Below are 25,329 nucleotides of genomic sequence, written 5' to 3' on the forward strand. Positions count from 1 at the left end.
ATCAAGCCAACTAGTCGTTGTAGAATTAATCTATAAATTAGAGGTCATTCATCATTCGAAAGGATCTGATCATTGAATCGTGTACTCGCTCTTAAAGTTCTCTTGTACTATTGAATCGTGTACTCGCTCTTAAAGCTCTCTTGTTCCTCTTCTGCATTTTATGGTAATCTTGTTCTTAATATTCTATTGATTATTATTTTAATAATTTGTTGATTAATAGCTCTTGTAGAGTAATCTATTGCACAGATATTTTGCATAGGTTGTTGGATTTAGGATAAGAAATTTAATTGGATGGAATTAGCAGGTATATTAAAATTGGCAACTAGTGCCACATTCCACCTTAGGACAACTCAAATGATGGAGATGATTATTGCATTGGATTCCACTTTTGGAGAGGTACAATTTTGATATAAAGATCATCTCATTCCGACAAGCAAAAATGGAATTATGAATTTATTTCTTCTATGGACAAATTGTCAAGGTCGGCTCCAGTCAAATGTAGGCTCATGAAGCCCAACAGATGTGTCTCTTCACCCTCAACGTTGTGTATAAATAGGAGAGACCTTTTCCTCATTTGGACATCATCATCTCATCACATCTTCTTCTCTCTCTTGTTTGGGTCAAACATCATTGGAGGCTTCTCTCTCATTTTCACACGTGTGGCTAGGCAGCTCCTCTTTCTTCTTCGCACATGTGGCAGGAGGCCGAATTTCTGGGCAGAATAGACCGTTGACTTCAAGGCGTTGACCAACATTGACCGAGGGGTGTTTGACTTGCGTTGACTTCGATTTTTGGGCCAGATTTCCAATTTCTCTAGGCCACATTCTTTGGCACAAAAATCGAGGCATTTGGAGGTGGTTGACCAGCATTGACTTCAGGTTTGACTGCAGAAAATTACAGCAGACTTTCTCTCTCCTTTGACTGGGTTTGACTAAAGATTTTGAGCTGACTTTGACTCTCTTGGAAGGCTGATTTGCACTGTTGTTTTGAGGACATTTTGGGGCAGCTTTGACCACTATTGAATTTCTGGTTAGGGCTGATTTGACTGTTGTTTTAGCATATTTGTACTCTCTCTGCTGAACTATTGAAGAATAATAAGAAGAATTGATCAAAGGGTTTCTCCACATTGGGGTTTGGCCCTGGCATGTGCCACATCTTGTGGCCTCTTGTCTTGGCTTGCCTTATACATATGATTTTATATTCTATCTACATTTACCGTCATTGTTTATAAGTTAATGTTATTGCTATTGGATATATTTCGAATTTGTCATTGGGCTACTAAAGGAATATTGAAGTAAATTGTCTTAAGCATAGAACATACCATTGTTATCTAAAATTAACATGGTATCAGAGCTAAGGTGAAGACAAAGCTCAAGCAAGAATGAAGCAAACCAATCACTAAAGGAAGTTGTTGGACAAGGACTTGGAACTAGTCTCGATGACGACTACATCTTTTTTCAAATCCGAGGGCAAGCTCAAGGACAAATCCGACTATCATGCATAGAACGTGATTTTGGATTTGAATTTGGAAGGGAATGATGCCATGGACTATGTCAAAGGAAGAATAACCGAGCCTCCCTCAAATGCATTCGTTGCTATTCAAACAAAGTACAAGAAAGGTGAGACAAGCTAAAAACGATTATTGTTGATTCTATTCATAAGCCTTTGGCTGCATATATTTTTGATTTGGAAACATCTAAGGAGATGTATCAAAGACTGGTTGGGATGTTCAAAGTTAACAATGCAAATCAAATTCTCTTTATCAAGAACAAGTTGAAAGACATCAAGATGGATAGAGGACAATCCATCCAATCCTACTTCATGAGGAACACCAAAATCAAGAATGATCTCTTATCTATTGGAGAAGTCATTGGTCACAGGGAACTCTATCTTATTGCACTTGGGGGCCTTACAAGAGATTGGGATGTGTTCAACACTACCATTTTTAACAACGACAGGATTCTGGGATATGACGAACTATTGGCCAGATGCACTCTAGAAGAAATAAGGATGATGGAACAAGACAAGCCCTCAAATGGAAACAATCCTACTACCTTCTCTACTCATTCTAGAAGAAGAAACAATGTTGGTCCAACGAATCAAGGACAAGGGTTCAAACAGGGATTCAAAGAAGGAAGAAAAGGAAGATGCTTCAATTGTAACAAGTTTGGCTACTTTTCTAGAGAGTGTCCTCACAAGAAGAATACTCCACGAGATGATGATATCAATAACAATAACAACTTCAAGGGCAATGGCAATCGAAGGAACAATAGGTTCAATAACAAAGGAAAGAGGAATGCACCTACTGCTCGAAATGGAGGTGGTCGTCCTCCCAAAAAGTCAAGAAACTCCAGGTATGATGAAGTTAATGTTGCAAAGCTAAACAAATTTTATCTTATTTCTGCCCTTTCCACCAACTGTCCTTCGGATACATTGGACCATTGGTTGATTGATAGTGGTGCCTCAAGGCACTTCACTAGCTATAAAGAAGCTCTCTCGAACTTCGTTGAGAAGAAGACAAACATGGAGATCATACTTGGGGACAATAACACCTATCTCGTGAAAGGAGTTGGGACCATGACTCTTCACTTAAATCAAAGTCAAACCCTTCACTTACAAGAAGTGTTATATGTACCAGACTTGAAAAAGAACTTGGTTTCTATTTCTACGATGGAAGATAAACCCACTTTGTCTAAGTTTAGTGGGAAATCTGGCAATAAATTAATCCAGAAATAAATTAAATGGAGAAAATATATAGTTCTATGTGACAAAATGACATGGAAATGACTTGGAAATTATCTCAAGTCAAAGGACAAGTAGAGGATGATTTGGCACCTTGCAACATAAATGCATGGCCCACTCAAAGAAATCGAATATCTGGCAATAAATGAATTCGAATTTGTGGAGTTAATGCACATTTGGGAGGATTTGGGAGAAAATTGTTGAAGAATCTACGACAAATAAGTGTAGTGTGATTCTTCATTACTTGATAACAATTTGTGGAGTCTTTTTACTTTTTCTTGTTAGCTTAATCTTCTTCTTATTATTATTAATGCATGTGTGTGTACTTCATCAAACTGCTACCAAAACATAAGAACAAGAACACGAGATGTTGACTCTCTGTTAGGGCCAAGACCTCTTCTCTTGAGAGGAAAACCCTTTAGTAAGTTTCTCTTATTGAAGCTTCTTATTGATCAATGCCAAACCCTAGACCCCTAACTTGAATATCCTCCAAGCACAAGTCAATTCCTTCCTCTTTCCTACACATTATTTCCCCGACACTTCGTCTTCCTTCTTTCAGCACCTCGTTCTTTCAACTGTTGATAGACCTTGTAGCACTTGCTCTAGAAGAGACACCTTTTGATGAGCCTTGTTTCTTGTGATGATCCCTTCCTTCTTCTTGACCAAATGAGCTCCTTCTTCAAGGTGTAGGTGCAGACTTGATGTGACTGTCCTGTAGCCCTAAATTCTCGCACGTCTGGTGGTTTACTTATTGTTGTGGCCTCTTTCCTTCTTCGCTTGATTGGGAGGCCTTATAGGCCTTGTTTACTAGCCCAAAACAGAGATATATGTCATTGTGGGTTTCTGCTGTAATGACTTCTGGCAGACCCTTCCTTTCTCGCACGTGTGGCTGTGTTAACCCTAGAAAAACAGTGCCTTCCACCTCAGCTTCTTTCTCTCTTCCTTCATTGCCCTAGAAGACCTCTTCTTCGTCCTTTTCTTAGCCTCTTCTCTTCTTGGATTTCAGAGCTCTTGATTGGTGTTGTAATGGAGTGGACAGCCTCTATTTATAGAGGATTGTCCCTCCTTTTAGGCCGACTAGAAGGCTGACATGTTAACTATTTGTAGGCCGACTTGTTATGCAAACTTCAGATGGTTTCTTTGGTGGTGTAGCATGCTTGAAGGAGCTTCTTTGATGGTGCCTTTGCATAGGAGGAGACTTGACTTTGCTTGGAGGTATTATCTTGACCCTAATACATAATCATACATGGTGTAACATGCCCTTAAGGCCTTCAACATTTCCTTTTGACTATTTGACTCACCTATACCACTTAACATGTGATAGAGTTATTTCAATGAGCAAGAAACTCATTGATATATATTATAAAAATAATATTTCTTTTCTTGAATAAGTACAAATATCATAAGTACATTTATGAAGACAGAACCTAGTTACATTTCCTTCGACAAATATTTGGCAGAGATTTTTGTGGGAAATTGACCCCACGTGGGTCCCTACTCTTCTACACTTGTCATTTCATCATGGAATTCGATTTTTCTTGTGGGATTCTTGATACCACATGGGAAATTTGAATATGCATGAAGGAGCATTGGGATTGTCACCCATTTCATTTGGGATTGTCTCCCAAACTTCTATATAATAGAGCCATGGGCTTTCACTATGGATCCATTGAAACTGAATTATTGTGCTTGAGGAATCTTTGCTCTTATGTACACGTATGTTCTATTGCAATAAGAGACTTTGGGCTTCACATATGAGGTGTTTTTCTTCTTCTTGAGCATGGTAATACCTTGATCATTGTGTTTCATTTTCTACTTATGCTATTGTGTTCATTAGTTTCCATTATGCTTTTAGAGATTTGTTAATGCGTAGCTATCTCACATTGACATTTGGTTTTGAGAGTTTTCTCTAGATAGAGAAAGTTTTAGTTGATTTTCCAATAAATCCCTAAGATCTCTTTATCATTGTATTTCTTTCAATTCATGTGGATTTAATGTGTATTTGAAGTTGTGTAGAAACATCTCTTGGATCAAGCCTCAAACATGAGGGGAAATTCTTGGAGGAATCATTCCACTCCTGAGCAAGTTCATTGAAGAACCCGCATTTGTCATCTCCCAAGACTTCATCTTACGATTTTGTGTTGTAGGGATCCTTGGCTTTTAGCTTGTATTTCAAAATCCAAATTCATTTAAAATCATTTGTCTCAATTTCTTGTGCTAATAATGATTTTATTTCGCTATTTAAGAGCATGTGGAAAATTAGGCAAGAATTGGGGTTTTGCTCTAATTCCTTCCTCTAAATTTTGTAGAATATTTGAAGATTATATTTGCTAACATTCCTCTGTGTTTTACACTAAGTTTGAGTGTGGGTTTTGCAAAAAATCAGATTTATTTATGGACTATGCTCACTCTTTGTTTTGACAAGATTGAGGAAGCTAAAGCTTGAAACATTAACTATTTGTTGTAGGACCCCAAGAGCACTTGAGCATCAACATTAGGGAGGTCATGGGTAATCTTGGATAGCAAAAGATTAGCTTGCCTGTGGGTGTTTGGGCACTTGTAATTTTTAGATTTCAAGAGTTGTTCATTGGCCATTTGTGGTTGCCACTTCTTTGCAACGAAAGCAATAAGCTCATTAGCTCAGCAAATTTCCTAGCATGGAAGAAAAGGATTAATCTAGCACTTATGGAGCATGAAGTTATGGAATATGTTCTTGGTGAAATTACTGAACCTAGCAAACATAAGACTCAAGAACTAGCAAAATACAAGAAGGGGGAAGTAAGGGCACAAAAGAACATTGTTGAGTCCATGTCCATTAAGGATCAGTTGGTTCCATTTGTTGCAAATTTGAAGACTTCTAAGGCTATGTATGACAAGCTAGTGAATTTGTACTCTATAAGTACATCAAGGCAAAAGATGTTATTGAGAAATAAACTATATAAGATGAAGAAATCAAACAATGAGGACATGGCCTCCTTTCTAATGAACATTTCTCAGATAAGAGATCAGCTGCAAGGGCTTGTTGAGACAATTTCTCATTTTGAAATGACCATATGTGTACTGAATGCATTGCCACCAGAATGGAGCAGCTTTGTAACAAGCATCTATTCTAAGAAGGACTCAACTCCTTTCGATGAATTGTGGGCTCAATGCATTTTGGAAGAAACTAGGATCAAGGCAAAGGATGACATTGAATCAGATGAACAATCTCAAGCCTTCATTGCTAGAATCAAGAAGCTGAAGAAGGGAAAGTTTGGAAAGTCCAAGAAGAAGTCTGATATGTCCAAAGTTCAATGATTTGGATGCAATGAATATGCACACTTTAAGAGGGACTGTCCAAACAATCAGAATAATAAGAGAAAGGAAAGAAGTGAAGCTCACATAGCTGAAGAAATGGGAGAACCTGAGAAGAAGTTAAAGAAAGAAGATGTCAAATATCTTTACTATTGAAGAAGGCATCCTCTTTGTCAAGTTCTTTATGAAGTTGGCCTTTCCTTTTAGGATAGCATGCATTGTTGTTTACCCTAGAAGAGTTTTTGTTACATCATAGATAGAAGCATGGGATAGTAGAAGATTTAGAGTCTATTGTATGTTGGGACCATTTTACATAATGTTCATCCATATATTGTCTAACATTATGTTAAAGAAGTCATTTTGCTAAGAAGGATCATTAAGATCCTATAAGAGCCATCCCTTTGGAAGGATCTTCGAAGAATCATTATGACAAGGTTAGTATATATTCCATATAGTATGGAAACAATACCGAAGGATGAAGGAATGCAGTTGGTCAGGTTGCAGTCTCTTAAGAAAAGAAATCTATTTTTATTTAAGTAGAAGATGCAAACTCAAATAAGATTTAATAGCTAGATGATTGTATGAAAGCATAGGAATGCATATTTGAAATAACTTTTTCTTTTAGGTAAGATTCACATGTATAGAATCTTGTAAAAGAAGTTGGTCAGAAAACATGCTTGGTTATATGATGCTTAAAAGGAATAATTTGACTTATTCTAGAATAAATAAGAGATCAAGACTTTCTCTCTAGATTATAGAGAATAATGATTAACATACAGTATAGTCTCTGGAAGAAAACTATAACTTGGTAATCAATTTCGATCACTGGGCACTCTGATGCATGAAGGAAGATTCATGTGGAGATGGACCACGAAGATGTTAATGATGAGAAATCCATCACGATGAGGTAACTCTAATATTTTTGTTATTGGTTATCTAGTTAACATATTGTTTTTCTACCTGGAACGATATTGCAGGAACATATGATGAATGCTAAGGCAAGATCAACATATGATTTTGGCAATTATAAAGTCAATATGGGTTCATCTTGGGATTAAAAGGTAGCAGTGCGAGAAGATAACCTGAAGGTCAAGTTCATACAACAACCAAAGATCAATTTCATAAGGAAGCAATGATCAACTTGAAGTTTGGCAAGGCACAATATAATGCCTTCATTGATGATGACAAGATGAAAGTGATTGATGACCTGAACCCTGTCACAAGATTGAAGGAAGAATATGGCTCCATGATACCCAGGAAGGAGGCAGGCTCGATACAATGAGATGCGAAGGAAAGAGGGAGCCAAGCAGCTATGAAGAACTAGTAGCCGACATCTTATGAACATAAGTTGGAAAGCTCGAGGTTGTGACTTCCCAACTAGGAAGGAAGTCAGGAATCTCCTCTAGATTCGAGAGGGAGTAAAGGAGTCTCCTTGAATAGGAGCAAGGATTTATTCCCCAATCAAAAGAAATAGGGATATCCTCTCTGGTTGAGAGGGAGTGATGTTGGACATCACATGTGCATTCTCTTCATCATGTGTCAAGCACTTGACCAAGACTAACAGTCGTAAGTCTAGCTTAAGGCCTTGAAGAGAGAATGGTGGAGGATTGGATAAGCATATGTGGTTTCCTTGAGGATAAAGCATCCAAGAAAGGAAAGGGAATGACACTCTTTAAGGATAGGACAGGTATCTAAGATAAGAGTGGTCGAAGAGGACCGATATAGTTTGAGGATTCAAGTTTGGAAATCTAAGACAAGAATAGTCCTAAAAGGAAATACCTAGTGAACATCCAGATGGGATATGTGCCTCATAGAGGTAGTGCAATATCACACGTAAAGCCTCCTAGCATAATGTTCTTGAATGACGATGAGATTGTCTAATCAGGCCTCAAAAGACAATGTTGATTATAAATGTTGATGTTTACAGTTTGGTTTATCAATCTGACTCTTCTTATGAGAACTCTTCAGTTTGAGAATGATGTTGTACTAGTTGTACAATTATGAATACCTCCCTAGTTAAGAGAGAGTGTTGGAAATGTAACTAGTTTCGATGTTCATAATTGTTGTTGTACTCATTTCAATATGTATCTTATCAACAAACAAAAGAAGAAAAAAAGTTATTATTTTAAAGCATGGGTTTCATGCTCTTTATTGATGGTCTTCTAGGTAAAGCATATTCTTCATGCTTCTAAGGTTTGTTAGGTCATAGGATATATTGTCATGAACCAAGAGAGTCAACATCATGTTTATAAGACCCTTCTAGACAAAATATATCTTGTAAAAGAATTTATTTTGAGTCCTGTTGACCACTCTGTGTCAACTATCCTAGGGCAGTACACTTTTTCACAAAGGGATTCCACATGTTCAAGCATTCATATCATCCTTGATTCATCATCATCAGTCATCAGTCTATCAGAGTTGTAAACCCATTCTGCAATGTTTGTAATGTAAATGATTCTAGTAAGACCATATATGTATGTAACAACCTAGGTAAACCTATTATTTTGGCAATGATTTTCTCCTAAGAGGCAAAGTTTTGCCCTCCAGCCTCACCTCAAAAATAGGGTGGAATTTGTCGCCAAGATCTTAGGCGAGTCCTAGTGTTTTAGTCGAGCCTTTTGTAAAAGTGATTTGGGAATAATTTAAGCTAATTGGAGAAATTATTTTATTACAAATCACTTGGTCTACTAAATCATATTAAGTCATAGAATTGGATAATAAATTGAGGGTCTATAATGAATGGGTTTCCCCCCTTTGAGAGTTGAAATTGTAATATCTTGATGTAAAAAATATTTTGGTACATAATCCCTCATATTTAGACACCATGGCTAAAATATTAGAAGATGGAAAAATTATTAATCCCCTCAAGTGTCAATTAAATAAATTTTCTGGTAAAAATAAATTAAAATCCTAAGCCAAAAATTTAATTAATTAGAGTCAAAATTAAAAGTCTTAAAGAAATTAAATTCTCCAAATAGAAAAAAATTGTGGCCTTAAAGAAATTAATTTTTGAAGGTCTTGGGAATATTGGAAATTTCAAGAAAAATTGGACCCTCGGGCCATAGTGGTTAAGTCAGTCAATATTTTGAGGAAATTAGCTCAAAATAATTATTTTTGAGCTAATAAAAAATCGATTAAATGACAAATTCGAAAATTTCTCAAAAGTAAAGATTTCCGACAGTAGAGATTAAAAGATGATCAAACATTTATCAACGGTTGAGATTATTTCGACAGGGATCACGCCAACTACCCATTATTTTCCACTTGGAGGATTTATCTATAAATTAGAACCCATTTGCTTCTCAAATCATCCAATCTTTGGATCATGTACTGGCTCTCGAAGCTTTCTTGTAATTTTTCTGGACTAATAATAATGCAAAAGTTTTTGGGGTTTTCATTGGTGTTTCTCTCCTACTTCTTATGGTAGTACAACTCCTAATGCTCTACTAAATAATATTTTATAAGTTGTTGATCATGGATCTAAGGTAGCATTTTAATTTAATTTAATTAGCAGGTATCTCTAATTCCTAAGTATTATATTGTTATCTTGTCTCTATTAATCTATCAAATTGATCTTATGTCCCTTCCTATGTATATATAATTAATTCTTATGTACCTGCCTATATAATCCGTGAAAACTTTTTGAGGAAAACAACGAAAATTTTAAAAGGGACCATCAAATTTGTTTGCAGATCTTAAATAGGGTTCCTAATTGCAGCATTTGATCTAATGACTTGCAGAGAAAATCAAATTTTCTGGTGACCATCCTCAAATTTTTGTAATCAAATTAATTTTTTCTGAAAGTGGTTGCAAATAGCAGCTTCTATTTTGGAGACCTCTCTTTGACCATGATTGAAAGAATTTTTCCTATGTTTTGTGCATATTCTTTTCATATGAAGTGGATAGGGTTTTCAATGTTTTAAATTCAGATTTTTGTAGGGACATAAACCTTAATATATATATGTATAGATATATATTATGAAGATTTGCTTCAAATCTCTTTCCATTATTTCCCTGTGGTTCTAACGAAAATTTTGCAGTTCAAAAAATGAATTTCTTTTTTTTTGAGATCTTGGGTTTGTTTATCGACAGGGCCGTAATCAGTTTTGACTAAATATATTATCTTGCCATAAGCATTTTTAGAGGGATTTCATTATTAAAATTTTAAATAATTTCTGAAGGATATCTCCAATCGATTTGGTGAAACTCATTCTAACCCCTGATCTCTCAAGAAACAAAGTTACTTTTTTTGGGGTGGGCCTAAAATTCAGAAGTTGTGTTCATATTTTGGATGTTCTCTCCTTGGCCGCAAAGCTCTCATTAAACCCTTGCAAAATTTCTTTACCGTTACACGTTTAAGGGAAGATTCAACATCGATTTGTTACATAATACTCAGAAAATTATAGATTTAATTTTTGGGAGCCTCTTTCATTTTTTCCCTTTCTCGTGAGGCTCTCATTTCTCTTATGCGTATATCCTCTCTCTCTGGACATATAGTTTCTGGAACGAAATTTTCCTTTTTTTGGGAAGGAGTGCGAAACGGCCATCCTTATGTCGATTGCAGATTCCCGGAATATTCCGGGATCCGGAGATGGTAGCGGTCAATTTTTTTACGGTGCCCCTATCCCTCGGATCTCGGAATATTCCGGGAGACTTAAGCTCAGCGGTGCAAAACTACTTTGGACAAGTTTCATTTGATTGTGGGAGAAATTATTTCAATTTAATATTTGTAAAATCATTATAAATAATATTTCTCGTTAAGGTTTTGAGGAGGGGTATTAAAGCTTTATTTGTAAACCCTTTCAAAAAGAAAATTTAAAACCCTCCTACTTTTGTCTAAAGAGGAATTTTGTTGTGGTGACTAATTTTTGGACTTAGTTTTCATTTTATTTGTAGATCTAACTTCCACCTCTTTCATTTTATGCACATTGCATTTAGATCTAATCTCTTTGACTACTTGATCTATTGCATTTGAATAGTCTATGTCTTCATTTCACTTGCACTTTTAGATTTAAAGAAGTCCCCCTCTTCTTTGATTAACAATCTCATTTTGTGTTTTAATTATCACTTCGGTTCATTATCATAATATAATATAAGTGAAGAACATTTTTAAGCATTTTCCATTAAAAGCATTTTGAGATATTGTTTCAACTAATTAAATCTTGTAATTTTGGGCTTAAATTATTGAATCATAAGTCGATGCTTATCTAGATATATCTTAAGCATTATTTTTTGAAGCATCATTCTTAAAGTTGATATCCTATTGAAGAATTTGCATCTCACATAGATTAGTATTGCATTTAATTCACCAAACATCATCCTTCTTTCCATATTATTGAATTGTGAGCATATATTTACTTATAAACTTTCCACTTACTTGTACTTGTTCCTCATCATTCATTGTAATTTCTATATTTCATTAAGGCATATTTCTAAAGTACAAGCTTCATTTATCTCGCAAGTTGTATTTCTCTGCTCATATTTCAATATCTTCCATACTAACACTTGTCTTGCAACATTACTTGTCATATAACTTGAAATATTATCTCTTGGAAGTGTTACATCTTTATTGATCATTGTTATTAAGTCATTGGTCTTTATTTGTTTATTTGGCTATTGTCTTATCGATCTAATTGAGATTCATCTTGTGAACATATACATTGATCATCTCATAATCACACTTATCAGATTAATCCTTAATTCAAGTTACTGAAAGAAGTAATTGCCTTGCCCTTATTCTCCTAGGACTTGTTCCAACAAATTTTCTCTCATCATCGTCTTTAGGGACTACCCCCCTTGACTTAGAAGAGAGTCTAAACGGAGTGAGTAAGGATCAGAGTGACAACCCCTACTCCAAGCATTGTGACTTAGGTGTATACTTTAGGTGACAACATTTGTGGCGCCATTGTCGGCGACCAATTTATTAGACCTTGGCTTTGCAACATTCGTCTTAATCATCTTCATCTTTTCATTTATATCACAAACGCCACATTTTTGGCGTCGTTGTCGAGGATATTCTATTCTCGACACTTCAATGACATTTCCTCATCATATCTTCATTCTTCATTGTTTTTCATCTTTTCATCACCTTATCTTTTTCCTCTCACTAATCCTTTCATCTTCTCTATCTGCACCTTTAGCACCTGGACATTTTTGTTGGTTTCTTGTTTAGGTGGCGACTCCACTTATTCATCCATTATTTCTCAGACAAAAAACCCTCCTTGATATCCATCTGCTTCTCCCTAACTAACCTTTCGGTTTTTACCTTTTGGATATTGAAGCTAGCTTCATGTTCAAGTGGCGACTCCACTTCTTTCATTTCTTACAAGAATTTATGCTAGAAACTTGCTTCTTCTGGATCTCTTGATATTCTTGAGCAAGGATCTCTCTTTCTAGCATCCATTTGGCCCCTCCTTTTCCCTTTAAGCAAGTCATCATGGATGACTTGTTTGCTCCTTGCAATTTTACTAACATTTTGGGAGCTCTGCATGATTATCCTTATGACATTGGTGAAACCATCGCTGAATTTCCTCCTTTTCAAGGTGATAATGCTTTTACTACAGAGACTTACCTTCAGAGTGTCAACCTTTGCATAAGCAAGTGTCGCCCATATTCTGACCATGAAGAGGTGAAGATGAAGATTTTCGTTCTCACCTTATATGGAGATGCCTTAGATTGGTTCACTGAGTTTCCTAATAACACTTTTGATTCTTTACAATCAATCATTGATGCCTTTGAAGATAAATGTGGAGATAAGTGAAAGGTCAAAGCAAAAGTTGAAGTAAAGGAAACTAAAGAAGTTGAAAATGATCTTATCAAAGAATTAACTCAAATGGTTAAATATATGCAGTTGAATCAAGCACAAGTAATCGTGTACTGGCTCTCAAAGTTCTCTTGTAAATTTTCTGAAATAATAATAATGCAAAAGTCCTTGGGGTTTTCATTGATGGTGGTGTTTCTCTCCTACTTCTTATGGCAATACTATTCATAATGCTCTACTGAATAATATTTTAGAAGTTGTTGATCATTATCTGTTGTTTAATAACGTATTACACAGGTATATTGCATTGATCATTGGATCTAAGGTAGCATTTTAATTTAATTGAATTAGCAAGTATCTCTAATCCCTGAGAATTATATTGCTATTTTATGAATCTATTGATCTGACAATTTGAACTCCAGTGTGCAGAGATCTTTTTATATTCGAAAACTTGGGCGTGAAGGGAAGTCGTCGATTGGACCAACCAACTCCCAAGGCATAAGATTTGAAGAGTCTTCCTTATTGAATCCCAAGACTTATCTAACGAAGACTTTCTTGCAGGGCTTCTTGACTGGGGCCTCATCTAAATTATTCATCTCCAAAAATCTTTAACTTATTTTAAAGAAATATAAAATATCTCTTTGCTATTTCTAGAGCTACTCTAGCTGATCTATGGGCAGAGGTGTCCTCATACCCATAGAATAGATTTGTAGACTACACTTGTAAATATTTAAGAATAATATCTTGTAAACATTTTTTTTCCAATATTTTGTTTTAAATATATTTTAAAAATATTTGTAAAGCTTTGTTAATAACATTTGTAATATTTTATTTTATTTACTTATTTTAATTTTTATGTTTTTATTTTGTAAAAATATAAAATTACCCCTTGCATTTTTACTACCCCTTTAAGATGAATCAATTTATCACTCAATGGGGTTTGGACATGCAAGGTTTCTTTTTGATGTAATGGATCATTACGTACTCAAGAACCGAGTGATAGCCATATGAGGTAGGTTGAACTTATGCTATGGTTTCGCCCACATGCTAATTCTTATTGTCCCAACCATCTTTTGCATATTGATTTTCTTTCTTTGACTTTTTTGTGACCATGATATGCTCTTTCTATTTCTTTTAGCTTCATCAACCTCCCAAGGCAAAGTTTTTGGGCCCTACTCAAAGGTATGTGAACATGTAAATGCCAAATCCCCAAGCACCAATGACAAGTTGTACCTAAAGAATGGACGTGATAAATAGGGCTGATAATGTAGGGTGGAAGGTGTTAAGTATGACATAGGGAAGATGGAACATGCTATCTCAATCATGGCTTCTCAGGTAGTGTCCCTCCTATAACCCAAAAGGACCTTAAGGGAGGTCCCACTGGACCAAGTTTAAAGATTAACTCCCATTGTGAGGTGAGAGAACAAGAATACAGTCAAGGTCTGTCAATCTTCCAGATCACCCCATAATCCAAACCAAATGCCCAAAAACAAACAAATATAAGCACCCAATTGCAAAATGATCAAAGTACCTTTGGAATGGCATCCCACCTTCGTACAAGTGCTACTGCATATGGCATATCATCAACAAATGGTGGCTGGCAGGGGCTACTGGCTATATGGCTGACTGGCTGGCTGTCAAGAGTAGGAAAAAAAAATTCTCCTGTGGGGTCACCCATTTTGGTGAGTAATAATGCCCATATACCAACCTCGGACATAAGAACACCGACCAAGGCAGGGAGTTACCACCCACTAGGGGGAAGTCAGCAAAGCCACAAAACCAACCACTGAAAATGAAGCCAAGAAGACTTGCCAAGACCGTCCACCATCAGGTATCTACGAAACACTTTTACACTTCATCCCTACAGCCTTACAGGGCTATAAATTGCACACATTTGGGCTTACTAGACACCTTGTAAGAGCCATTTTTCTGAAATGTCAATGAAATGGTGATAATTGACTTTAATTAGGCAGAAATCAGGAAAGCCAAAATCTATTCAATGCCACAACATATCTATAAGACAGTACACCAGTGAATCAATTTCTTCAAACAATGTATGTAATGTAGATAATAAATTCAGAACTCTCTATAACAATGTTCAATATGGGGTTCAAAAAAAATAAACAATTCTTATCCATGACATCAAGAGAAACAAATGGAAATCAGAAACAAGTACCTTTATTGAAAATAACAAATTAAATGATTACCTTCTCCACTCCAGAGAATTTTTTGCTTAAAAGCTTTCTTGGAGTCCCATTGTAGCTCTTTCCATCTTCATTCAATCCCTTCTCTGGAGGCTCTGGTTGATTGGCAGGTTTCTGCATCCATAAATGGTGACAAAATTATGCATAAAATATCTCTGACAAGTTTTCAGGCCATATCAATTACTTATACAGAACGGCTTCCATCAAAATGTATCACACCAGTAAATCAGTTTCTTCAAAAAGTGTATGAAAATGTAGATAATAGATTGAGAACTCTCCATAACATTATCATCACAGAGAACATCCAATATGGGATTCAGAAAAAAATAAACAACCCTTATATGTGACATCAAGAAAAACAAATGGCAGTCAAAAGCAAGGACCTTAGTTAAAAAGGATAATAAAATGATTACCTTCTCCACTCCAGAGAAGCTTTTGCTCCTTAAAAGCTTTTTTGGAGTCTCTCTGCAGTTGTTTCCATCTTCATTCAATACCTTCTCTGGAGATTCTGATGGATTGGCAGCTTTCTGCATTCATAAATGGTGACAATATGTACATAAAATGTCTCTCACAAGTTTCCAGACCATATCAATTACTTATACAGAACAGCTTCTATGACAAAGTGTCAAATCGATCAATTTGCACCTTTTTATGCAAGCATACAATCCCTGACATAGCATTCAGATCTTCATTTTCTGTAGAAAGCCTTTGATCTCCCAGTAGGTTTCTCTTGATAATTTTTTCAAGTTCATCATGATCATCATCTAACCTCTTATTGGAATTCTTTTCTACTTTCTCTCCGGAAGCATTATTTCCATCTAATGGTTGACAGTTAGGAGTTAACTCTGCTCCTGAAAACCCACCTGACACTCTTTCCATAGTCATTATTGTTGAATCTGGTAACTTGAGTTTTTCCTTCGAGTCAGATCTTTTGCCTGAACCTTTTGAACAGCCTCCCCTGCATTTAGATAACCTTAAGCCTTCAGACTTCTCTAACAGGCATTGCTGCTGGCTTGGAGAAGGAACCTCTTGTGAATCCTTATGGAGACTCCTTTTTCTCCTCTTAGATGAGACCAGTGTTTCTTTATCAGTAAAAGTAAAATTAACCTTGGAAACCATAGTTTTTCTAGGAACTGCATCTGAATTTTTCATCTTTCTTTCTCGTTTACCCTTATATGATGATTGCATATCTAACTTCCTTAAACACTTCGACTGTTTCTGTAAGGAAAAATTATTTCTTTGGATCAGTTGATCATTGTGGCACATCCCAGGTGCTCTAGAAAGACTCCTCAATATCCTATCAGATTTGTATCCCAAAAATTTTGTACGCCGTCTCTTTGGTCGAGACAACTTCAACTGATCATAATCCTTACCTGATAAACTTTGTCTATTGCTTTGGGAGGCCAAATCTACTGACCCCTTAGAAGGTCTGCCTCGTTTCCTTTTCGGAAGGACTGGTGATTCTGCAACAGAGATTATAATATTATCTGTAGCAGGCTTGACTTCATTGAGAACCGCTACCATTGTACTTTGTGGTTGTTCCTCATGCTGTTCTGAAGGCCTTTCAAACTCTAAACTTTCCCCATCTCTGGAACCATTCTTGAATGGTCTGCCTCGTTTCCTTTTGAGAAGCACCGATACTTCCCCAACAGTCATCACATCATTATCACAATCCACAGCAGACTTGACTTCATTGGAGATCATTTCTTTTATTCTGCTTTTTGATTGCTTCTCATGCAGTTCAGAAAGCTTTTCAAACTCCAAAGTCTCACCATCTTTGAGACCATCCTTGTATGGTCTGCCTCGTTTCCTTTTGGGATGAACCGATGCTTCAGCAACCATCATCATAACATTATCCACAGCGGGCTTAAACTCAGTGGGCACCACTTCTTCTATCCTGTTTTTTGATTGCTCCTCTTGCTTTTCTGAAGGCTTTTCAAACTCCAAACTCTGACCATCTTTGGGACCATTCTGATATCGGCTGCCTTGTTTCCTTTTAGGAAGGATTGATGCTTCTGCAATAGTTGTCATAACATTATCTGCAGTAGACTTGACTTCATTTGGCACCACCTCTACTATTCTGCATTTTGATTCCTCCTCGTGCTGTTCTGAAGGCTTTTCAGACTCCAAACTCTCGCCATCTTTGGCACGATTCTTATCTGAACTATTAGATAACTTTTCATCCGCAATCTCCTGAAACTATGCACAAACAGAATTTATGAGTCCATAATGTCTAACCTTCTGAAAACCAAATTCATAACAAGATAAACAATAGAGACACTCAGAAATATTTACCTGAGTTCCAGATGCCAATTTTAAATCTGCATAATCTCTTCTTGTTTGAACAGCTTGTTTGCAAGCCGGATATTTTTTATGCACTCGCCGTGGTCGAGACAACTTCAAGTGATTAGAATCATTAACTGATAAGCCTTGCCCATTGCTTTGGGATGCCAAATTTCCCATCCTCTTACTCGGTCGGCCTCGTTTTCTTTTGGAAAGGACCAATATCTTCTCAAAATTACTTATAATATTATCCTCAGCAGACTTGACTTCACTTGGCACAGTTTTTAATACTGTGCCCTTGAATTGCTCTTCAAGATGTTCTGAAGGCTTTCCAGACTCCAAACTCACAGCATCCAGTCCCTTATCAGCTTTAATTATGCCAATAACCAGTGACTTATTAGATGCATCTTTTCCACAGTCTGGCTGTTTTATGACAATTTCTGGATTTGTTGGCCTTCCATATATGCTTTCCTTTGTATTTTCATTAGATTTATTAAGCCTCCTCTTTGAGAAATGTCCTTCGCTGACATCATTTTCACCTTCTATTGGACCCTTCTCGCATGCACTCCTCTTGCACTTCTGATCAGGATTCAACTAAAACCATTTGGAAATAGAATTAATAAGGAATCAATAACTAGCAGCCCTATGGAAACCAAATCCTTAACAGTAAAACATTACATATAGAAATACTGACCTGAGCACCTGAGTATAAAACTGCAGCTTTGAATCGTCTCATCAAATCATTCCCAATACAAAAAGGTAAATGGCTTCCATCTTCCTGAAGCCACAGACATATAGATCAGTTTGAGACCAACCAATGCAAGTACAGTAAGTCAAATCAACAATCCTATCAATTTTTGCCTGCAATCATGACCAGGATAAGGTATGTCCATCACAAGTACCATGGCATACATAGCAGACCAGAGGTATCTCACTTAATGTGTCTAAGTGACATAATGCATGGTGGCATTTGAATAGAACAACAGAAATTGTCCTCCATAAGATTCAGAATCACAAGAACTTTAAACGTTTCTTGACAAACATTTCCAATGTTTAGAACATTACATTCGAATTATGTTACCTTGCAGAAGCAAGGCTGGAGGGCAACAATTTGCAGATAGCTGATTCAATTTTCTAGTACAAGATAGCAACAAATTAGGAAAAACCGAAATCAAGGAGAACCATTGAGAAATTGAGGAATCTCATTAGGGATATATTATCACACGAAATACAAGAAAGCTTTCAGAAAAACAATAATAAACTGTCTTTCCAGAAGCATAATGTTACTTGGATCCCTATAAAGTTATAAACATATCTTCAATAATTTATAATTTAACAGAACCAAGAAATTCCAAATGACTTTATTAGCGGAGGAAAGAGTGATGCATAGAAAAAAGTAAGAGAATTGGCAGAGGATCATAAGAATTATATTAACTGTAAACTTACTTCTGCGTATTCTTGAAACATAAACACAGACAAGATGACAGAACAGTTACTGTTCTGGTGAAGGATTTTATAGCTTGAGTATAACTAACAACTAATGTGTTCCAAATTCCAATAATGTTGCAGTACACATGAATAAATTTCTTTTGTATTGGATTAACAATAATCACCCTGGAAAGTGAAATGGATCTTAACTTCCATGAATATAATGCAGAGTAATTAGGTAATTAGCTACACATTCAGAGGACCAAAAGAGATTGAGTTTAATGAATTCAAGATCAGAGGCAATAAATATACAGAGATGATTCTTATTCTTAGGCTGTTTAAAGGTGTCAAGCCATTGTTGCAAAAAACGTTAGGTCAAATTCTTAATATCTTATGATTCGAAGCATTTAAGAGTTTGTTCATGTTGATGCAAGTGCCCAAATTGAGTTACCAAACATTCATTATCCTAAATAGGTGTAGGGATAACCAATGAAACAACAAAACGCTCACTTCCAGACACAATATGCATATATGCAAAAAATCAATAGATCATTCAGACGCTCTTATTTCTTATTTTAGAGTGCCCCACAATAAAATACTATCCGATGATTAACCCCACTTGTATAAAATAAAACTTAAAATCATCTGAGTCGAAGTGCCATGGCTCTTATTTATGACCAGCCTGTGTTTTACGACAAAACAAAAGAGCAGAAAGTAGATTAGCTACACGACAAAGTAAAACAACCTTTAAATCGGCACCTTCAGCCATACAGTACAATCCTGGGAGTGATATTGATATCGATTCACTTCCAGTGTTGATCTGACTTTGCGCAAAGTCCTTTGTGATCAAAATACCAAGATCACACAAGGCATAGAGATTCTGCAAATGTTGAAATTTGTCAAACAATGACTAAAAATGCTGAAATGTGAAATCTTCAGCCACAAAGAGATAACACATATAAGGAAATAATATGAAGAAAAGGGGAATACACTTCAACCGAGGTAACCAACTCAGACCTTACGTAACAAGAACAGAATCTATGGTTTGATAAACAGCAGGGTAAAAAAAATCAATCACCTTTGACTTAGATTTGTCAACTGCGTCTTCCATTTGTTTGATAGTCCGAAACACTGTCATGATCAAAGGAATGCTATCCAGTTTATGTTTATTTTCAGGATAATGGATTTTACCTGGATCTTGATGCAGTATTAATGAAAGGAAAAAATGCAACTGCCTGCAAAACAAGTTGATTTGATATTTATAGCCATGTAGATTCAGTGAATCAGTCAAACACTAGTAGTCATAAAGAAAGTCATAGGAAATTTAAATCTGGAAGAAAAATAGATGATACAAATATTAAGAGCATACCGATAAAATGGTTCAAATGCTTCTGCGCATAAAGTTTTATTAGAAACAGGAAAATCAGGATGGTGTGCCAGGGAATGTAGCAAATAACTAAGAACAATTTCTGGAGAGGCTGTACATGAATTGCAATCTAATTGCAAAGAGGAATGGTGAAACTGTGTATCTCGACATGTCTCAAAGAATTCAGCCAGGTATTGTCTGGCCTGCAAAGATGAAACCAGAATCAGAACATAGATGCATAATAATGCTCTCATTTTGACCACAGAATTGCCATTGAAACTCTCATGAAAATCTCTTAATACAATCCTTGGCCACGCAAATAAGTAACAAGTTTCAACCCATACCTCTAAAAAATCATGCTCATATTCTCTACCTATGCTAAGTACAAAAGCACATGCATATTTTTGGTGAAGATGCCCATCCTTCAGGTATCTATGAACCTTAGCAAGAAACTGTTTCCTCACATGAGGGCAAATGTCCTGAAGCCAAGACAAAGAAAACAGAAATTATGTGTGTACTCACATAGAACTAATGATCACTGCAATGCATAAAGTACAAGGTATTAATAAATTTGAATAATGTCACTGCTGCAGAACTGCTTGAAGAGGTTAAAATGCAAGAAAAGAGAAATCCATTTCAGATAATGTATATTCTACAACAATATCTGAATAAATAACCTGACACTCTAAAAGATACACTTGGAAAAACAGCATTTAAAGCGTTAGCAATAACCTGTGCAGTTCGCACTGTCATATGAAAAAGCTGGGGATTTATATGACAGTCCCACTGCCTAGAAAGCCGTAAAACTGCCTTGGCGGCAGCAAGCCTTATATGAGATTTGTCAACCTTGCTGGCAAGAAGTAGAATAATTTTAAAGAATGAGAAACGTTGTCATATTTATAGCATCATCATGCTTGTCAGGTACCAATTCAAATCAAGCAAGAATAGCCTTATATCACATGCACCTTGATTGCACTTCCTCTGATATTTCGCCTGTGGTAATAAGTTTTGTAAGAACCCCAAACAAAGCCTTTATCCTTTGTCTTAAATGGGCATTTCTATTAGGTAAATAGCTTCTCACAAGAGTTTTAATACCGCATATCTGAAATAAGAATGCACAATACACTCTTAGCGACACAATACAAAATAGAAGAGATTATTCCCCTCCATGGTAACAAACTAGGAAATAATACAGCAAATCAAGGCTGCCAATACTGATCTGAATAATAATTTAAAACTGCCAGTCAACTAATCCTTAAAGATGATGAAATTTTTTGTACTCCAAGAAGTGCAAAAATTTTAATATCAATGCACCTTCAAAAAACACACTTTACTTCTTTCGTCCCACCCTGTCTTGGAAATGTCAACAGGAATCTGAAAAGGCATAACTAGTAATCTCTTAGTGCATTATTGAAACTAATTCTAAAATAATGGGTACACAAAAGCAAAAAAAATGCACAAACTTGTCTTTTCATTTTCCAACACATACACTGCTTCTCCGAAGAAGTTTACGACAGATAAACTGAATAATGTCATCCTCACGAGTCTCAAAAACTGACACTGCAGTTTGAGCAATGCAACCTAAGGATTGCAGTACCGTTGCCAGATGTTCACCACTTTCCAATGTATCAACAAGTCTCTGTACATTAAATGAATTTTCAAATCAAGTAACAAAAGTTACACTCCAGTTAATGTGTAAGTAATAAAGCTTAAAAATGATCAAAACGTAGAGATAGACTACAACTAGAAATCTGTACATAAGATGTATATCATGAAAGCTTGCAGTGCATGCCACCTTGTATAATACAGAAAGTGCCCTGGGTCCAAAATCCTTTTTTATTGCAACAATAGCCTGCACTGCATACTTGGCCTGCTTTCGACTACCTTCTAGGCATAAATTTTCAAGAAGAAGATCTACAGGGCTGCATGCCAAGCCAGTTATTTGTACATAAGAGAAAAAATACAGTATAATAAATGCTTTAATAAAGAAATAGATAGACCTATTATTTAACTTACCCATTTGTCTCAATTATCTTTTCATGGATGGTACCAGTCTCAGCCAAAATTTGCACCACTCCCTCTTTAATGTAATCATTATCATCCTTAAGCAGCTGAAGGATATCTTTTACTACTCCATCAAACAATGAAGGGAAAAACCTAGCAAAGAGCTGAACTGAGAAAATTACAATTACATCTAAAAGCGATTGCTGAAATATGATAAAATGCAGTAAAATTGCAAAATCTGTTCTCAGTAAAAATGTACATCCTGAAAACTGAAAGAAAGAAATTATAACAATGTCCACAAAAGGCCAAAACATGTCAACAAGACTCGAATGTACACCAAACTACAATGCAAACGCGAAAGTACCTCCAGCATCTCGTCAAAAAATAGAATCTAGATTAATAAAAGGGCCAAAACAAAATAACAATATAAAGAGGTAAGCCATAGACAATTAACTAGAAATTAGTCCTGTATGACAAGGAAAGAAGAGAAGAACAAGCACTCCTATAACAAAGAAACTTGGTCGAATTACCTGCAAAAGGCAAGGTGGAAAGAATCCTAATATGCATCAGAATCAAAGGAGCCCAATGTCCTTAAACCACCGGGTAAGCCCCAATGCTGAGCCTGATAATATTTTCTAGAGAATGGCAAGAGCAAAGATTGGGCTATACTATCTTGTGAGGGGAAACAAGTGCTCCTTGTTGAAGATCCCCTCATGTTTTAAAGTCCCTATTGGAAATATGGAAGAGAGAAACTTGGTGATGAGTGCCTACTATTGAAGAAAGTGTAACTAGGTTCGCTCTTCATAAACGTAATTTTCATCTTTGTACTTGTAAAAGAAAAGAATTATTATTTTTCTCATTATCAAGAATGGATTTCTTGTCCATTTGATAGGTTAAGCACATGTTGAAGTGCTTCTAGGAAATTCAAAGAGTCAATGCAATTGTTAAAGACCCATGAGGGCATGTCACACTATGTAAATCTAGGTATTAGAATCAAAGAATGACCTCCAAACAAAGTCATAAGCCTCCTCCATATGTCGGCCTCAACAAAAGTAGTAATTTGGAATTTGAAGGATAAGTCAGCCTCAATTGATGAAGTCGGCCAAATAGGAGGGACAGACTCCTATATATAGGGCCATTCGACCTCACCCAAGTGGAAGCAAGTGATCTCTGAAATCAGCAAAGGACAGGGCTAGGAAAGAGTGTGAAAAAGCAAGAGAAGTTGTCTCTACTTCAGCGAAGAAGGAAGGGAAGAAAGCCAAGTTTGGAAGATCTATTTCTGGCCCAATTACAGTCACACATGCGAAAGAAAAGAGGCTCATTCAGCTGCCATATCAGACCTACTATTACAGTCATACTAAGAGGCTTGATTGGGCTGGTAAAAGAGTGCTGATTAGGCCTCTTACTGGAAAGAGAACAAGCAAAGCATCAATTCTTGAAGGTATCCCCCACACGTGCAACGAAAAAGGAGCCATACAGCTGCTGTCCCAGATCTGTAACTACAGTGAAGAAAATAGAGCTTGGTTGGGTTATGAACAAGGTCTTCTCCTTGATCAAAGGAAGGCTCCATCTCAAGTGAAGGAAGAAAAGAAGAATATCTCTTCTAGGGTATGCATGACTAGGAATTGCTGCAGAAAAGTCATAAGTGAAAGAAGGACGAAGGAGGAGGTCAAAGTTCTGCAAGAAGAAATAATCTCGGATCAAAGGGAAAGGCTTGACTTGTGCTTGGAGGATCTTCTTGTTAAGGGTCTAGGGTTTGGCATTTTTCAATTGAAACTTCAATAAAGAGAAGTTTGCAGAAGGGTTTTCCTCTCTAGGAGAGAGAGGTTTTACCCTGGCTGAGAGCCAATATCTTATGTTCTTGTCTCTTTTGCTTTGGTAACTATTTGATGAAGTAAGAGAACACGCACTAATAATAACAAGAAGAAGATTATGCTAATAAGAAAAAGTAAAAAGTACCTCACAAATTGTTATCATCAGAAGAGAATCTCATCCTACCTAGATGCTCTAGATTCTTCAACAACTACCTGCAAAATCTATCTTCGGAATGCAAGAGGGCAATAGACACCTGAAACTGGCTGTTGGCACTACCAGGTCTAGGTAACTTCTTGGTATAAATGAATGGTCTCAAGGCAACATAGGAATAAGGGCACTTCCTTACTACTCTACAGACATTAGTGGCCATGGTTTTTGCGTTTATTGGACATTCAACAGCTCTATAGCTAAAATAGGCTGGAAGAAAAATGTCATCAACCTGATGGGTCTGAAACTAGAGGATCCTTGCAGGGCCTACCATCTAAAGGTAAACTACCACTTGAAGATAAGAGAGTGGAATAGCTCTGTTCAAGATAACAGAAAATAATAGAAAGAGATGTGATAAATTTCATGCACTTCAACAATTAATGAAAAACTGAAATTTCACCGTCTTCCTAGAAGGCTTCCTAGATATAGCCCTAGATTTCCAGCCTTAAGGACTCCTGTCAATTATAGTATAGAAAGATCCAATAATTCACTTTAAAGAGCCCCAAACTTCCAACAATTCAAGGAGAAAAGATACCAATCAAAGAGGCAAGTTTAAGCCCCTTCTAGGGAAACTTATCAACCAGTGATCAGATATGAAAATGCACTTCTACAGCAATATAGATGCAATAAAATTAGCCCCTTGTATTATTCTTAGGTATCAAAGCACTTAACAATTTTCCCTTTTACTTATGTCCAATCAGGACATAAATCACTGTAAATAGTAAAGCATAAAAAACAAATATCACTGAAATTGAAATCTGAAAATGACACAAGATGTGCACAGCTGGAAATTTTATATAGAAGCTCAAGATGAAGTAAAGGTACATATCACAGCCTTCTCAAGCCTAGTATAAAAACTCCAACTATCCCAAAAACCCTAACTAGGGTTAATCATCAAACGTAGCTCAACCAACAATATCCAAGCGCAAGAATCTCTCCAACACAATCTCCAAGGCAAGACATCCTCCTCTTCTCTTCTTCATCACAAATCCACCCTCGGGTTCTCTCAAAGCAAAAACCGTAATCCCTAATCTCTAAGGGATAAACCCTAACCCTAGAACTCAAACATACTAACCCTAGAACTCAAACATACTCCAAGAAACTCCAAGACCCAAAAACCTTTGCACCTCAATAGAAAGAGAATACAAGTGAAGACTTAAGCTAGAGAAAGGACATGTGCAACTCTGTTCTCCTAGTCACATCTCATCATAGGAGTGAACACTAGT

At 36.3% G+C, this 25,329-nt stretch overlaps 1 protein-coding gene across 1 annotated transcript in view; it reads right to left on the reverse strand.

Moving 5' to 3' along the window:
- Window positions 1-25,329, reverse strand: part of LOC149223750 (sister chromatid cohesion protein PDS5 homolog A-like) — a 328,487-nt gene that overhangs the window by 78,254 nt on the left and 224,904 nt on the right. The window contains exons 13-27 of the mRNA XM_089387987.1: window positions 22,094-22,245; window positions 21,873-21,999; window positions 21,567-21,716; window positions 21,392-21,451; window positions 21,043-21,179; window positions 20,810-20,927; window positions 20,422-20,556; window positions 20,081-20,280; window positions 19,790-19,946; window positions 19,457-19,591; window positions 17,978-18,061; window positions 17,296-17,877; window positions 15,646-17,193; window positions 15,414-15,527; window positions 15,004-15,114 (exon numbers count right to left, since the gene is read on the reverse strand). Coding sequence (XP_089244113.1) covers window positions 15,004-15,114; window positions 15,414-15,527; window positions 15,646-17,193; window positions 17,296-17,877; window positions 17,978-18,061; window positions 19,457-19,591; window positions 19,790-19,946; window positions 20,081-20,280; window positions 20,422-20,556; window positions 20,810-20,927; window positions 21,043-21,179; window positions 21,392-21,451; window positions 21,567-21,716; window positions 21,873-21,999; window positions 22,094-22,245 — 3,810 coding nt within the window. The remainder of the gene's footprint in view (window positions 1-15,003; window positions 15,115-15,413; window positions 15,528-15,645; window positions 17,194-17,295; window positions 17,878-17,977; window positions 18,062-19,456; window positions 19,592-19,789; window positions 19,947-20,080; window positions 20,281-20,421; window positions 20,557-20,809; window positions 20,928-21,042; window positions 21,180-21,391; window positions 21,452-21,566; window positions 21,717-21,872; window positions 22,000-22,093; window positions 22,246-25,329) is intronic.

The sequence above is a fragment of the Pinus tabuliformis genome, chromosome Q (genome assembly GCF_031772625.1).
Source record: "Pinus tabuliformis cultivar Carrire ecotype Pingquan chromosome Q, CPIR1, whole genome shotgun sequence".
NCBI lineage: Eukaryota > Viridiplantae > Streptophyta > Pinopsida > Pinales > Pinaceae > Pinus > Pinus tabuliformis.